This window comes from Carcharodon carcharias, chromosome 18, assembly GCF_017639515.1.
Source record: "Carcharodon carcharias isolate sCarCar2 chromosome 18, sCarCar2.pri, whole genome shotgun sequence".
Classification (NCBI taxonomy): domain Eukaryota; kingdom Metazoa; phylum Chordata; class Chondrichthyes; order Lamniformes; family Lamnidae; genus Carcharodon; species Carcharodon carcharias.
The window spans coordinates 85,598,914-85,612,146 of record NC_054484.1 but is presented as its reverse complement, the minus strand read 5'-3'; the positions used below and the strand labels follow the sequence as shown (position 1 = coordinate 85,612,146).

The 13,233-nt window shown below is 46.4% G+C and overlaps 1 protein-coding gene across 2 annotated transcripts in view; it reads right to left on the bottom strand.

Moving 5' to 3' along the window:
• The window catches only part of phex (phosphate regulating endopeptidase homolog, X-linked), a 167,684-nt gene that overhangs the window by 14,624 nt on the left and 139,827 nt on the right, over window positions 1-13,233 (bottom strand). For both annotated transcript variants that reach the window (XM_041211476.1, XM_041211477.1), the window contains exons 17-18: window positions 11,012-11,079; window positions 4,989-5,119 (exon numbers count right to left, since the gene is read on the bottom strand). In XM_041211476.1, the coding sequence (XP_041067410.1) occupies window positions 4,989-5,119; window positions 11,012-11,079 (199 nt within the window). The remainder of the gene's footprint in view (window positions 1-4,988; window positions 5,120-11,011; window positions 11,080-13,233) is intronic.

The following is a 13,233-nucleotide window of genomic DNA, read 5'->3' as shown; positions in this document are numbered from 1 at the left end:
CATTCAAGAGGGAGAGGATCTGTGTCTGTGTATTTAAGAGGGAGAGGTTCTCTGTATTCAGGGGTCAGAGGGTCTGGGTCTGTGTATTTAAAAGAAAGAGTGTTTGGGTGTGTATTCAGGAGTGAAAGGGTCTGGGTCTGTGTATTCAGGAGCGGGAGTATCTGGATCTGTGCATTCAAGAGTAAGAGGATCTGTGTCTGTGTATTTAAGAGAAAAAGGGTTTGGTTGTGGATTCAGGCGTGGGAGCATCTGGGTCTGTGCATTCAAGTGTGAGAGGATCTGGGTCTGTGTATTTAAGAGAAAAAGGGTTTGGTTGTGGATTCAGGCGTGGGAGCATCTGGGTCTGTGCATTCAAGTGTGAGAGGATCTGGGTCTGTGTATTCAAGTGTGAGAGGATCTGGGTCTGTGTATTCAAGTGTGAGAGGATCTGGGTCTGTGTATTCAAGTGTGAGAGGATCTGGGTCTGTGTATTCAAGTGTGAGAGGATCTGGGTCTGTGTATTCAAGTGTGAGAGGATCTGGGTCTGTGTATTCAAGTGTGAGAGGATCTGGGTCTGTGTATTCAAGAGGGAGAGGTTCTGTGTATACAGCATGGATTTACGAAAGGGAAATCATGCTTGACAAATCTACTGGAATTTTTCGAGAATGTAACTAGCAGAGTTGATGAGGGGGAGCCAGTGGATGTGGTTTATTTGGTCTTTCAGAAGGCTTTTGTCCCACATAAGAGATTAACATGTAAAATTAAAGTGTATGGGATTGGGGGTAGTGTATTGAGATGAATAGAAAACTTATTGGCAGACAGGAAACAAAGAGTAGGAATAAATGGGTCTTTTTCCTAATGGCAGGCAGTGACTAGTGGGGTACCGCAGGGATCGGTGCTGGGACCCCAGCTATTCACAATATATATTAATGATTTAGATGAGGGAACTAAATGTAATATCTCCAAATTTGCAGATGACACAAAGCTGGGTGGGAGGGTGAGCTGTGGGGAGGATGCAGAGATGCTTCAATGTGATTTGGACAAGCTGAGTGAGTGGGCAAATGCATGGCAGTTGCAGTATAATGTTGATAAATGTGAGGTTATCCACTTTGGTAGCAAAAACAGGAAGGCAGATTATTATCTGAATGGCTATAAATTGAGAGAGGGGAATGTACAACGAGACCTGGGTGTCCTTGTACACCAGTCGCTGAAGGTGAGCATGCAGGTGCAGCAGGCGGTAAAGAAGGCAAATGGTATGTTGGCCTTCATAGCCAGAGGATTCGAGTACAGGAGCAGGGATGTCTTGCTGCAACTGTACAGGGCCTTGGTGAGACCACACCTGGAATATTGTGTGCAGTTTTGGTCTCCTTATCTGAGGAAGGATGTTCTTGCTATAGAGGGAGTGCAGCGAAGGTTTACCAGACTGATTCCTGGGATGGCGGGACTGACACAGGAGGAGAGATTGAGTCGGTTAGGATTATATTCACTGGAGTTCAGAAGAATGAGGGGGGATCTCATAGAAATCTATAAAATTCTAACAGGACTAGACAGGGTAGATGCAGGAAGGATGTTCCCGATGGTGGGAAAGTCCAGAACCAGGGGTCACAGTCTGAGGATATGGGGTAGACCATTTAGGACTGAGATGAGGAGAAATTTCTTCACCCAGAGAGAGGTGAGCCTGTGGAATTCGCTACCACAGAAAGTAGTTGAGACCAAATCATTGTATGTTTTCAAGATGGAGTTAGATATAGCTCTTGGGGTGAAAAGCAGTCAAAGGGTATGGGGAGAAAGCGGGAGCAGGCTATTGAGTTGGATGATCAGCCATGATCATAATGAATGGTGAGGCAGGCTCGAAGGGCCGAATGGCCTACTCCTGCTCCTAGTTTCTATGTTACTATGTTTCTATTCAGGAGTGAGGGGGTCTGGGTCTGTGTATGTAAAAGAAAGAGGGCCAGGGATGTGCATTCAGGAGTGAAAGGGCCTGGGTCTGTGTATTCAGGAATGAGAGGGTCTGTGTATTCAGGAGTGGGAGAGTCCTGGTCTATGCATTCAAGAGTGAGGGGGTCTGGGTCTGTGTATTCAGGAATGAGAGGGTCTGTGCATTCCAGAATGAGAGGGTCTGGGTCTGTGTATTTAAGAGAAAGAGGGCCTGGGATGTGTATTCAGGAGTGAAACGGTCTGGGTCTGTGTATTCAGGAAGGGAGTATCTGGGTCTATGTATTCAGGAGTGGGAGGGTCTGAGTATGTGTATTTCAGAGTGAGAGATTCTGCGTCTGTGTATTGAAGAGTGGGAGGGTCTGGGTCTGTGCATTCTGGAGTGAAGGGATCTATGTTTGTGTATTCAAGAATAGGAGTGCCCGGGTCTGTATATTCAGGAGTTGGAGCGTCTGAGTCTGTGTATTCTGGAGTGAAGGGATCTAGGTTTGTGCATTTGTGAATGGGAGGGTCTGGGTCTGTGTATGCAGCAGTGGGAGGGTCTGGATCTGTGTAATCAGGAGTGGGAGTGTCTGAGTCAGTATTTCAGAGTGAGAGGTTCTGGGTCTGTGTATTCAGTATTGAGAGGGTTTGGGTATTCAGCAGTGGGAGGGTCTGGTTCTGTGTGTTCTGGAATGAAGGGATCTAGGTTTGTGCATTCATGAATGGGAGTGTCTGGGTCTGTGTATTCAGGACTTGGAGGGTCTGAGTTTGTGTATTCAGGAGTGGGAGGATCTGGGTCTGTGTATTCAGGAGTGGGAGGATGTGGGTCTATAAATTCAGCAGTGGGAGGGACTGGGTATGTGTATTCTGGAGTAAATCTAGGTTTGTGTATTTAGGAGTGGGAGAGTCTGGGTCTGTGTATTCAGCGGTTGGAGGGTCTGGGTCTGTATATTCAGCAGTGGGAGGGTCTGGGGCTGTGTATTTCAGAATGAGAGGGTCTGGGTATGCAGGAGTGAGAGGGTCTGTGTCTGTGTCTTCCAGAGTGAGAGGGTCTGTATGTGTGTTTTCAGGAGTGGAGGGATCTAGGTCTGTCTATTCAGGAGTGGAGGGATCTGGGTCTGTCTATTCAGGAGTGGGAGGGTCTGAGTCTCTGTATTTCAGAGTGAGAGGTTCTGGGTCTGTGTATTCAGTATTGAGAGGGTTTGGGTATTCAGCAGTGGGAGGGTCTGGTTCTGTGTATTCTGGAGTGGGACGGTTTGGGTCTATATTCTGGAATGAAGGGATCTAGGTTCGTATAGTTAGGAGTGGGAGGGTTTGGGTCTGTGTATTCAGCAGTGGGAGGGTCCCGGGTCAGTGTATTCAGCAGTCGGAGTGTCTGAGTCTGTGTATTTCAGAGTGAGAGGGTCTGAGTCTGTATATTCAGCAGAGGGAGGGTGTGGGTCTGTATATTCAGCAGAGGGAGGGTCTGGGTCTGTGCATTTTGGAATGAAGGAATCTAGATTTGTGTATTCAGGAGTAGGAGTGCCTGGGTCTGTTTATTCAGGAGTTGTAGGGTCTGGGTCTGTGCATTCTGGAGTGAAGGGATCTAGATTTGTGTATTCAGGGGTGAGAGGATTTGGGTCTGTGTATTCAGCAGTGGAAGGATCTGGGTCTGTGGATTCTGGAGTGAAGGGATCTAGGTTTGTGTATTCGTGAGAGGGAGGGTCTCAGTCTGTGTATTCAGCAGTGGGAGGGTCTGGGTCTGTATATTTGGGAGTGGGTGGGTCTGGGTATTCAGGAGTGAGAGGGTCTGTGTCTGTGTATTATGAATTAGAGAGTCTGGTTCTGTGTACTCAGCAGTGGGAGGGTCTGTGTATTCAGGAGTGGGAGGGTCAGGGTCTGTGTATTCAGGAGAGGGAGGGTCTGGGTCTGTATATTCAGCAATGGGAGGGCCTGGGTCTGTGTATTCTGGAGTGAAGGGATCTAGGTTTACGTATCCAGTAGTGGAAGTGTCTGGGTCTGTGTATTCAGGAGTGGGAGGACCTGGATCTGCGTACTCTCCATAAATAGAAACCTGAATCATGGCACATGCCAGCACATTTAGTTCAGCTGGTGCCCTGGATGTACCTGTAAGCCAGCTGGTGCCCTGGATGTACCTATAACACACCTGGTGCCCTGGATGTACCTGTAACCCACCCGGAGTCCTGCACATACCTGTAACACACCTGGTGCCCTGGACGTACCTGTAACACACCTGGTGCCCTGCATGTGCCTGTAACCCACCCGGAGTCCTGCACATACCTGTAACACACCTGGTGCCCTGGACGTACCTGTAACACACCTGGTGCCCTGCATGTACCTATAAGCCAGCTGGTGCCCTGGACGTACCTGTAACCCACCTGGTGCCCTGGACATACCTGTAACCCACCTGGTGCCCTGGACGTACCTGTAAGCCAGCTGGCGCCCTGGACGTACCTGTAACACACCTGGTGCCCTGGACGTACCTGTAACCCACCTGGTGCCCTGCATGTACCTGTAACCCACCTGGTGCCCTGGACGTACCTGTAAGCCAGCTGGTGCCCTGGACGTACCTGTAAGCCAGCTGGTGCCCTGGATGTACCTGTAACCCACCTGGTGCCCTGGATGTACCTGTAAGCCAGCTGGTGCCCTGCATGTACCTGTAACCCACCTGGTGCCCTGCATGTACCTGTAACCCACCTGGTGCCCTGCATGTACCTGTAACCCACCTGGTGCCCTGGACGTACCTGTAAGCCAGCTGGTGCCCTGGACGTACCTGTAAGCCAGCTGGTGCCCTGGATGTACCTGTAACCCACCTGGTGCCCTGGATGTACCTGTAAGCCAGCTGGTGCCCTGCATGTACCTGTAACCCACCTGGTGCCCTGCATGTACCTGTAACCCACCTGGTGCCCTGGACGTACCTGTAAGCCAGCTGGTGCCCTGGATGTACCTGTAACCCACCTGGTGCCCTGGACGTACCTGTAAGCCAGCTGGTGCCCTGGATGTACCTGTAACCCACCTGGTGCCCTGGACGTACCTGTAACCCACCTGGTGCCCTGGATGTACCTGTAAGCCAGCTGGTGCGCTGGACATACCTGTAAGCCAGCTGGTGCCCAGTAGTATTCATCATACTGTTTTATCATACAATCAGTTTTGTCATTAAAGCTTGAAATTGACGCATTGCTCCACCACTGATGCAAATTTCCATTTTTGTCATATTTTCTACCTAAAAACAGAACAAAATTATAAGAAAAGGGGAACAGTTGTGAAAACTCCATGAGTATATGGTACATGAGATGTTTGAGAACCATCTATCACACTTATTCCCCTCTGTCCTGTCAATGCCCCAGCTCTCTTGAGGCAGCCAGTAACGGATCCACATTAATAACGGCCCACCTATCTCCTTCTCTACCCAATGGAATGGCCTCTTATATGGCATTTCATCCAATCCTTGCTGAAGTCTAGATAACAATATGTCATCCATGAGAACTGATGGTCTCTCAAGGGAATTTAATATGCATGTCAGGTATGACCTGCTCCCTCCATTAAACCCCAATGACTTCATATTCTGTAGGTTTTGCTAGATTTGCCCACTCACCAATCTACACATAGCTGTTCGATAGTACAGAACTTTAATATTGCTGTAAAGGGGTCTGTTTCTGAAGCTTTTCATCTTCTCATTATAGTGTTCAATCATTTAATTGTTCTGTGTTCGATTTTGTGAGTCTGGGAGCTGATCTATGATCATTCTGCTTGATTGGGTAATCCTGGGTGTGGACTCAGAACTAAATTAAACGGAAGTTGCTAGAAGCTGAGTTGGGATAAGCATGGGTACAGACGTTTTGTGACTGCAGAGATATTTTAAAAGCACTGTAAATAAAACCTGTTGCCCACTTAGAAACTAGTGTCATTTCTGCATTACTCTGTGATATATATACAACAAACTGGAACACACTGGGGAAAATGCAAGAATCCTGATTAGATTATTTCGCACTGTATATCACACAAACTCATGAACGGGCCTAAGGCCGCCACTTTCGGCCCTGAAAAGTGCCCACCTCAGATTACCCTGGACGGGGAAGGTTTCTCAAGAATTTGAGCAACAAGTGAAGCTAGCTGTTTGACGCTGCTACTATGCAGTAGCAACACTAGTGGTTTTGCCACTAACAGGATGCTGCTATCAAGCCAAAAAGACATTGAGCCTATCACACAAATGAGTAATTTCAGTGTCAGTGTGATGCTAGGTATATAGGCCGTACATCCCAAAGACTGGTGGATCATATCAAACAGCATGTCCCAGTCACTGGTCACAACATGCAAGGTACAGACTGTACCCAACCAGCCCGTGCTTGCAAAACTCAAAACACAGTGTCCAACATTAGATGTGATTCTGCGATTGGACAACGATTGCCAAATAATGCTCGGTGTGCTAAGAATTGTGCTGACAACCAATTTAAGATTGTCAGTTGGGCTCAGTGTGGTGCATTTGTGTGTACTGGAAGCTACATATATTAACCCACAGGGCCAGTCACCATCAATTAGTGCAGTCTCTTTGGCACCGCTTTTACCAATCAAAGTCCACTTGCCAACCAATCAGCACTCTCTTCTCATACAGTATAAATTGTTGTTTTTCCTTTATATTGGTATTCTTGTGAAGTGTCCTGATGAGTGTAAGATGAAAAGCTTCAAACAAGTGTCTCTCATTTCAGCAATATTTTACAAATCTAAAAGATTGCTGATCTACATCATCAAAAGAGGATAAGACAGGTCAGAAGATACCTGGTCAGTGAACAATGCTCTGGTCAGACTAGTTCTGGTCATGGAGACATTCGAGCATTTGAGGCAGAGCAGGGAAGAAGCTACATATCTGAACCTCAGGGTCAGAGGTCAGAGGTAGATGGAAAACTGGAGAAACCTGGGCTTTTCATTCTGGGAAGGAGACAGAGAGGTGAGCTGATAGAGGTGTATGAGACTGATAAGGGTATGAAAAGGGAAGATTCAAAAAATTACTCCAACCAAACCATAGAGGTGACTAATTCAAACTCATAAAAGGAAAAGGTAGGAGTGATATCTGGAGGCTTTCTTCACATGGTGAGTGACCATCACTTGGGATTGTCTCTAGGCTGGAGATGGATGGCTGGAATCATTCACAAAAAGAACTGGATTCCACAACAGGGCTGATTATTAGGTGCTTTCGTGTGGTTGCACTAAGATATGCGAAATGGCCTAGCATCTATCTAGCTGAACTAGAGGCCATCACTCAAGTCATAGTGCGGTGTGATTGGACACGATTCCTGTCACCAGGGAATGTCCTGATCTAAGCTTGTGTCCAGATTGCCTTGGATGACGTAGGAAACCGCAGAGAGTGGAGCCTCAACCACTGATTCTGATTAACTGGAAACCGCAGAGAGTGGAGCCTCAACCACTCTCTGATTAACTGGAAACCGCAGAGAGTGGAGCCTCAACCACTGATTCTGATTAACTGGAAACCACAGAGAGTGGAGCCTCAACCACTCTCTGATTACCTGGCATTGATGAAATATTGGGCACCAAGTGGGAAGTCAAAGTGAAGTGAGGTGAAGTGAAGAGCCTATTGGGTGAAATTGAAACCCTGTACCCTGGTTGGTTTCATATGAGTCTGTCACTGATGTTATGACACCACATAACTGGCTTGTCAGCAATGTTAAAGTCCATGGAATAAAACAGACAATGGCAGCATGGATACGAAGCTGGCTGAGTAACAGCAAACAGAGAGCAGTGGTGAATGGTTACTTTTTGGACTGGAGGAAAGTACACAGTATTCAGTACTGCTTTTCCTGATATTTGACCTAGACTTGGCTGTAATTGGCACATTTTCAAAATGTGCAGATGATACTAAACTTTTAAGCATTGTGAACCGTGGAGAGGATAGTGCTAGACTTTAAGAGTGCAGGTTGGTGATATGAATGGACAGGTAGCTGATGAAATCTAATACAGAGAAGTGTGAAATGATTCATTTTGATAGGAAAAATGCAGAGAACCAATATAAAATGAGGGGTACAATTCTAAAAGGGGAGCAGGAGCAGAGGGACCTGGGTGTATATGTGTATAAATCATTGAAGATGCAAGGGCATGTTGAGGGAGCAGTTAATAAAGCATACAGTATCCTAGGCTTTATTAATAAGGGCATAGAGTACATGAGCAAGGAGGTTATGTTGAACTTGTACAAGATACTAGTTCAGCCTCAGTTGGAGTATTGTGTCTATTTCTGGACATCACACCTTAGGAAGGATGTGAAGGTATTGGAGAGTGTGCAGAAAATATTTATTAGAATGATTCATAGAATCATAGAACAGTGACAGCACAGGAGGAAGCCATTCAGCCTATCATGTCCATGCTAGCCCTCTGCGACAGCAATTCACCTAGTGCCACTCCCCTGCCTTTTCCCTGCAGCCCATCTTCCTCTTCAGATATTGATCCAATTCCCTTGTAAACGCCATGATTGACCTTGCCTCCAACACAATCTCAGGCAGTGCATTCCAGATCCTAACCACTCGCTGCATGAAAAAGTCTTTCCTCATATCATCATTGGTTCTTTTACCAGTTATCTTAAATTTGTATCTTCTGGTTCTTGATCCTTCCACCAATGGGAACAGTTTCTCCCTGTCTTCTCTGTCCGGGCCATTCATGATTTTGAGTACCTCTATCAAATCTCCTCTCAACCTTGCTGGAAAACCTCAGCAGGTCTGACAGCATCTGTGGAGAGAAAGACAGTTAATGTTTCGAGTCCGTATGGCTCTGACTCATACGGACTCGAAATGTTAACTTTTTCTCTCTCCACAGATGCTGTCAGACCTGCTGAGTTTTCCAGCATTTTTTGTTTTTGTTTCAGATTTCCAGCATCCTCAGTATTTGCCTTACTCCTCTGAACTTTCTCTTTTCCAAGGAAAACAGTCCCAGCTTCTCCAATCTATTTTCATAATTGAAGTTCCTCATCCATGGATCTATTCCTGTGAATCTTTACTCTAGCGATGAAAAATTCCAGTTACCTAAATAGATTGGAGAAGTTGAGTCTGGTTTCCTTGGAGAAGAGAAAGTTGAGAGGGGATTTGATGGAGGTGTTCAAAATCATGAGGGATCTAGACAGAGTAGATAGGAAGAAACCGTTCCCATATAAATACTATAGCTACAAGAGCAGGTCAGAGGCTAGGAGTCCTGTGACAAGTAACTCACCTCCTGAGTCCCCAAAGCCTGCCCTGCATCTACAAGGCACAAGTCAGGAGTGTGATGGAATACTCCCCACTTCCCTGGATGAGTGCAACTCCCACAACACTCAAGAAGCTGGACATCATCCAGGACAAAGCAATCCGCTTGATTGGTGCTGCATCCACTCCCTCCACCACTGACGCACAGTGGCAGCAGTATGCACCAGCTACAAGATGCACTGCAGGAATTTACCAAGGCTCCTTAGACAGCACCTTCCAAACCCATGACCACTACCATTTAGAAGGAGAAGGGCAGCAGACACATGGGAACACCACCACCTGGAAGTTCCCCTCCAAGTCACTCACTATCCTGACTTGGAAATATATCACTGTTCCTTCACTGTCACTGGGTCAAAATCCTGGAACTCCCTCCCTAACAGCACTGTGGGTGTACCTACACCACATGGTCTGCAGCGGCTCAAGGAGGCAGCTCACCACCACCTTCTCAAGGGCAACTAGGGATGGGCAATAAATGCTGGCCCAGCCAGTGAAGCCCACATCCCATGAATGATTTTTTTAAAAAGCTGATTCAGGGTAATTTTGGGCTGGGATGTCTCTTTGACACCTTGACACACGTGGGCTGATCAGGCACTGTGTGACCTACTAACTGAGGTAAACATTACAAGGTGATTCTGTTCACGAACCATGTCAGCTGGAACAATGGTTCAGAACGTCCAGTGCTTACCCTGTCCACTAAAAAATGGGCAGGAAATCCCATAGAAATCCCAATTCCCATCTGACAAGTGGTACTTGTCGTCTTGCCTGAAGTATGGGCTCAGTGGTGTCACTCTCCCCTTTATTCAGAAAGTTGTGTGCCATGGTTCCACATTCAGAAGAAAATACTCCTTCTCTCTCCTCTCTAAGCCCTTCAACTTCATATAGCACACACACACAGACACACACAAATGCACAAGAGTCTATTTTCCAAATTACATGCAAATGATAGGCTCCATCAGCCATGTATATCACAGTCGCACTATGTGTATCATAGTCACACTGTGTGTATCGCAGTCACACACTGTGTATCACAGTCACACAATGTATATCACAGTCACACTATGTGTATCACAGTCACACTATGTATATTAGTCACACTATGTATATTAGTCACACTATGTATGTCACAGTCACACTATGTTCAATTTTCCTAGAAACATAAACTATCAAACTCTTTAGCGTGCTCTCTGTCTTTATTTCCTCTTCCAATCACTATGTCTTAAAATTCGATCTGGGACTCTGGTAGAACTGCATTTATTGTCCACCAATAATTGCTCCCTCCCACCAAGTGTCAAGCCAGTTTGGGTTTTGCCCAGGGCTAGGTGAGGATGGTTACTTACATTGCTTAAAGGACATTAGTGAACCAATTCAATTTTTACAACAGTTAGGCAGATTGAATGGTCATTCTCTGGTCCCAATTAACAAATTATTGGGTTTATTCAATTTAATTCAGTGGGACTTGAATTTACAACATCTGAGGTGCTCAACTCCTACTTACAAGTGAGGCCAGTAGAGTAACACTGGTGAGGGACAGAGGGAATGAGGAGATTGGGATCACTGAGCTGCAGACCCCTCAACAGTGTTTCAACGGTCCTTCTCTTGACTTGTTCCTCCACATACTGCAGTGAAGTCAGGCTGCAGGTTGGCTGCTCATCCTCTCACAAATGAACTGTCCATGATGAGCGAAGACAGTGAAATAAGAGGAAGTCAAGACAAGATGCCAGATCATTTAAGGAGCTGTGAAGTCAGCAGCAAGGCATGTATTCTCAAAGCATTCTCATTCTTTTCCAAGCCAGCAAGTCAGTCTTCAGTAAGGAATAAAGGATCATTAAATTGCATAGAGAACATTTCCTTATTGAGAGGCCACTGTCACTTACCATTGTCATCGAACGCATGTGAGAATTCATGCCCCACAATGACTCCAATCGCACCATAACTGATAGACCTGAAATCAAAAGCAATTCACTGGAATTATCAGAGACACTTGTAGTCCTGGCATCAGTCTTGCCTCAGGTGTTGCTCAGTAGTGTCCCTCTCCCCCTGATTCAGAAAGTTGTGGGTTCAAGTACCACTCCAGGACTGGAACATCATTTCCAGGCAGGCTGTCCAGTGCAGTGCTGGGGGAGTGCTACACAGGCGGAGGTATAGGTGAGGCATGAAACCAGGCTTGCTTTTCAGTTGACTGTGCCCTTTGAAGAAGAAGCACAGAGAAGTTCCCCTGGTGTCCTGGTGGTTCTTCAACCATTGTCATTAAAACAGAAACCTGGTCATTGACCCCCCTCCCCCCCCCGCCCCACCCCCACCGCCTCTATAGTCGTGGGATCTTGCTGTGCACACATTTTCTGTGGTGAATTTCTACATTACAACAGTCTCATTGGCTGTGAAGTGTTTTGGGGCATCCTCAGAACATGAAGGAATCGCCCCGTGAAAACACTCTCAAGTGTTGACCCTGTCATTTGGCCAGCGGACACTCGCCCCCACCCTTGATTCCCTGTGTAACCCAGCTGTGGAGGAGGAGGAACTTGCATTTTTATAGCACCTTTCACAACCTCAGAATGCCGTAAAGCACTTTACAGCCACTGAAGTACTTTGAAAGTGCTGCCACTGGTTTAATATGGGAAACGCGGCAAGCAATTTGCATATTGTAATGATAATGGCCCAACTATCTGTTTTTAATGAAGCTGGAATGATGAGGAGTAAATATTGTCCAGGACACCAGGGATAACTCCCTTTGCTAGTCTTCAAATAGTATCACATGAGAGGCCAGATGGGCTTTTCAATGATTCATCTGACAGGCGGCGCCTCTAACTCTCCAGCACTCCCTCAGTACTGCACTGGGTTGTCATCTCTGGATCGAAGGCTCAAGGTTTAGAAGTGGGCCTGGAACCATGACAGTGTGACTCAGGGGTGAGAGCATTCCACTCAGACAATGCTGACCCCACTGATCAGTAATAATCGGATTTTTTTCAGGAATTTCATTTATTTTTGTGAGTCCAAGCTGCTTTCCTCTTGCTTGGGATCCTCGTCTGACCCTCGTTGGAAGAGCAGGGGGACTCAGCTTATTTGGAGAACATTGTAAAATGTACTCCTCCTTCACACACTCAGCGTTCACCCTCTCCTCTGTCTCCCTGGAGAGTAGCACTGTGTCATCACAAAAGCTCCAAAGAGATTCAGTGGTCAGGAGCAAAGCTCGCTTTATTACACAATCTCACACGGGCTGAGAGCTGTGATGGCTTTTTACAGTCTAGCCTGCTGCCACTCATATGGAGGGCAGGGACACCGACCCAGAGAAAGATTCAGAGAAAGCTGGTGTGGGGAGGAATAAGGTTAGTGTGGGTCAACTAGAACACCTGCACACTGTATTAGGGTGAGGAGTAGGGTTTGGATGGGTCAAATCACTCACAGTGTCTCTGGGCACTGTGTTAAGGTTAGGGTTAGGGTTAGAGTTTGTGTGGGGAATCATTTTCAGTGTCTGGGGCACCATGTTAGGGTTATTGTTAGAGTTAGGGTTAGGTTTAGGATTACAGTTGGAGCTTGCAGGGGTCGAAATACTCACAGTGACTGTGAACACTGTGTAAGGGTTAGAGTTAGGGTTTACAAGGGTTGAGTCACTCACAGTGACTGTGAACACTGTAGTATGGTTATGGTTAGCCTTCATGTTAGGGTTAGGATTAGGGTTAGCATTGGGATTAGGGTTTAAATTTAGGGTTAGAATTTGCAGGGATCAAATCAGTCTCAGTGTCGGGGGATACTGTTTTAGGGTTATGGTTAGGGTTAGTATTAGGGTTAGGGTTAGGTGTAGATTTTGCAGGGGTTGAAATTACTCACAGTGTCTGTGGACACTGTTAGGATTAGAGTTAGGGTTAGTGTTAGGGTTAGTGTTAAGTGTTAGTTTCAGGGTTTACAGAGGTTGAATCACTGAGTAGGATTAGAGTTAAACCTGGGGTTAGGATTAGGGTTTAGGGTTAGGGGTCAAATCACTCTCAGTGTCTGTGGATAATGTGTTAGGGCTAGGGTTTGAATCTCAGTATCTGTGGACAGTGTTTTAAGGTTAGGATTACAGTTTGGGTTAGGGTTAGTGTTTACATGGGTTGAATCT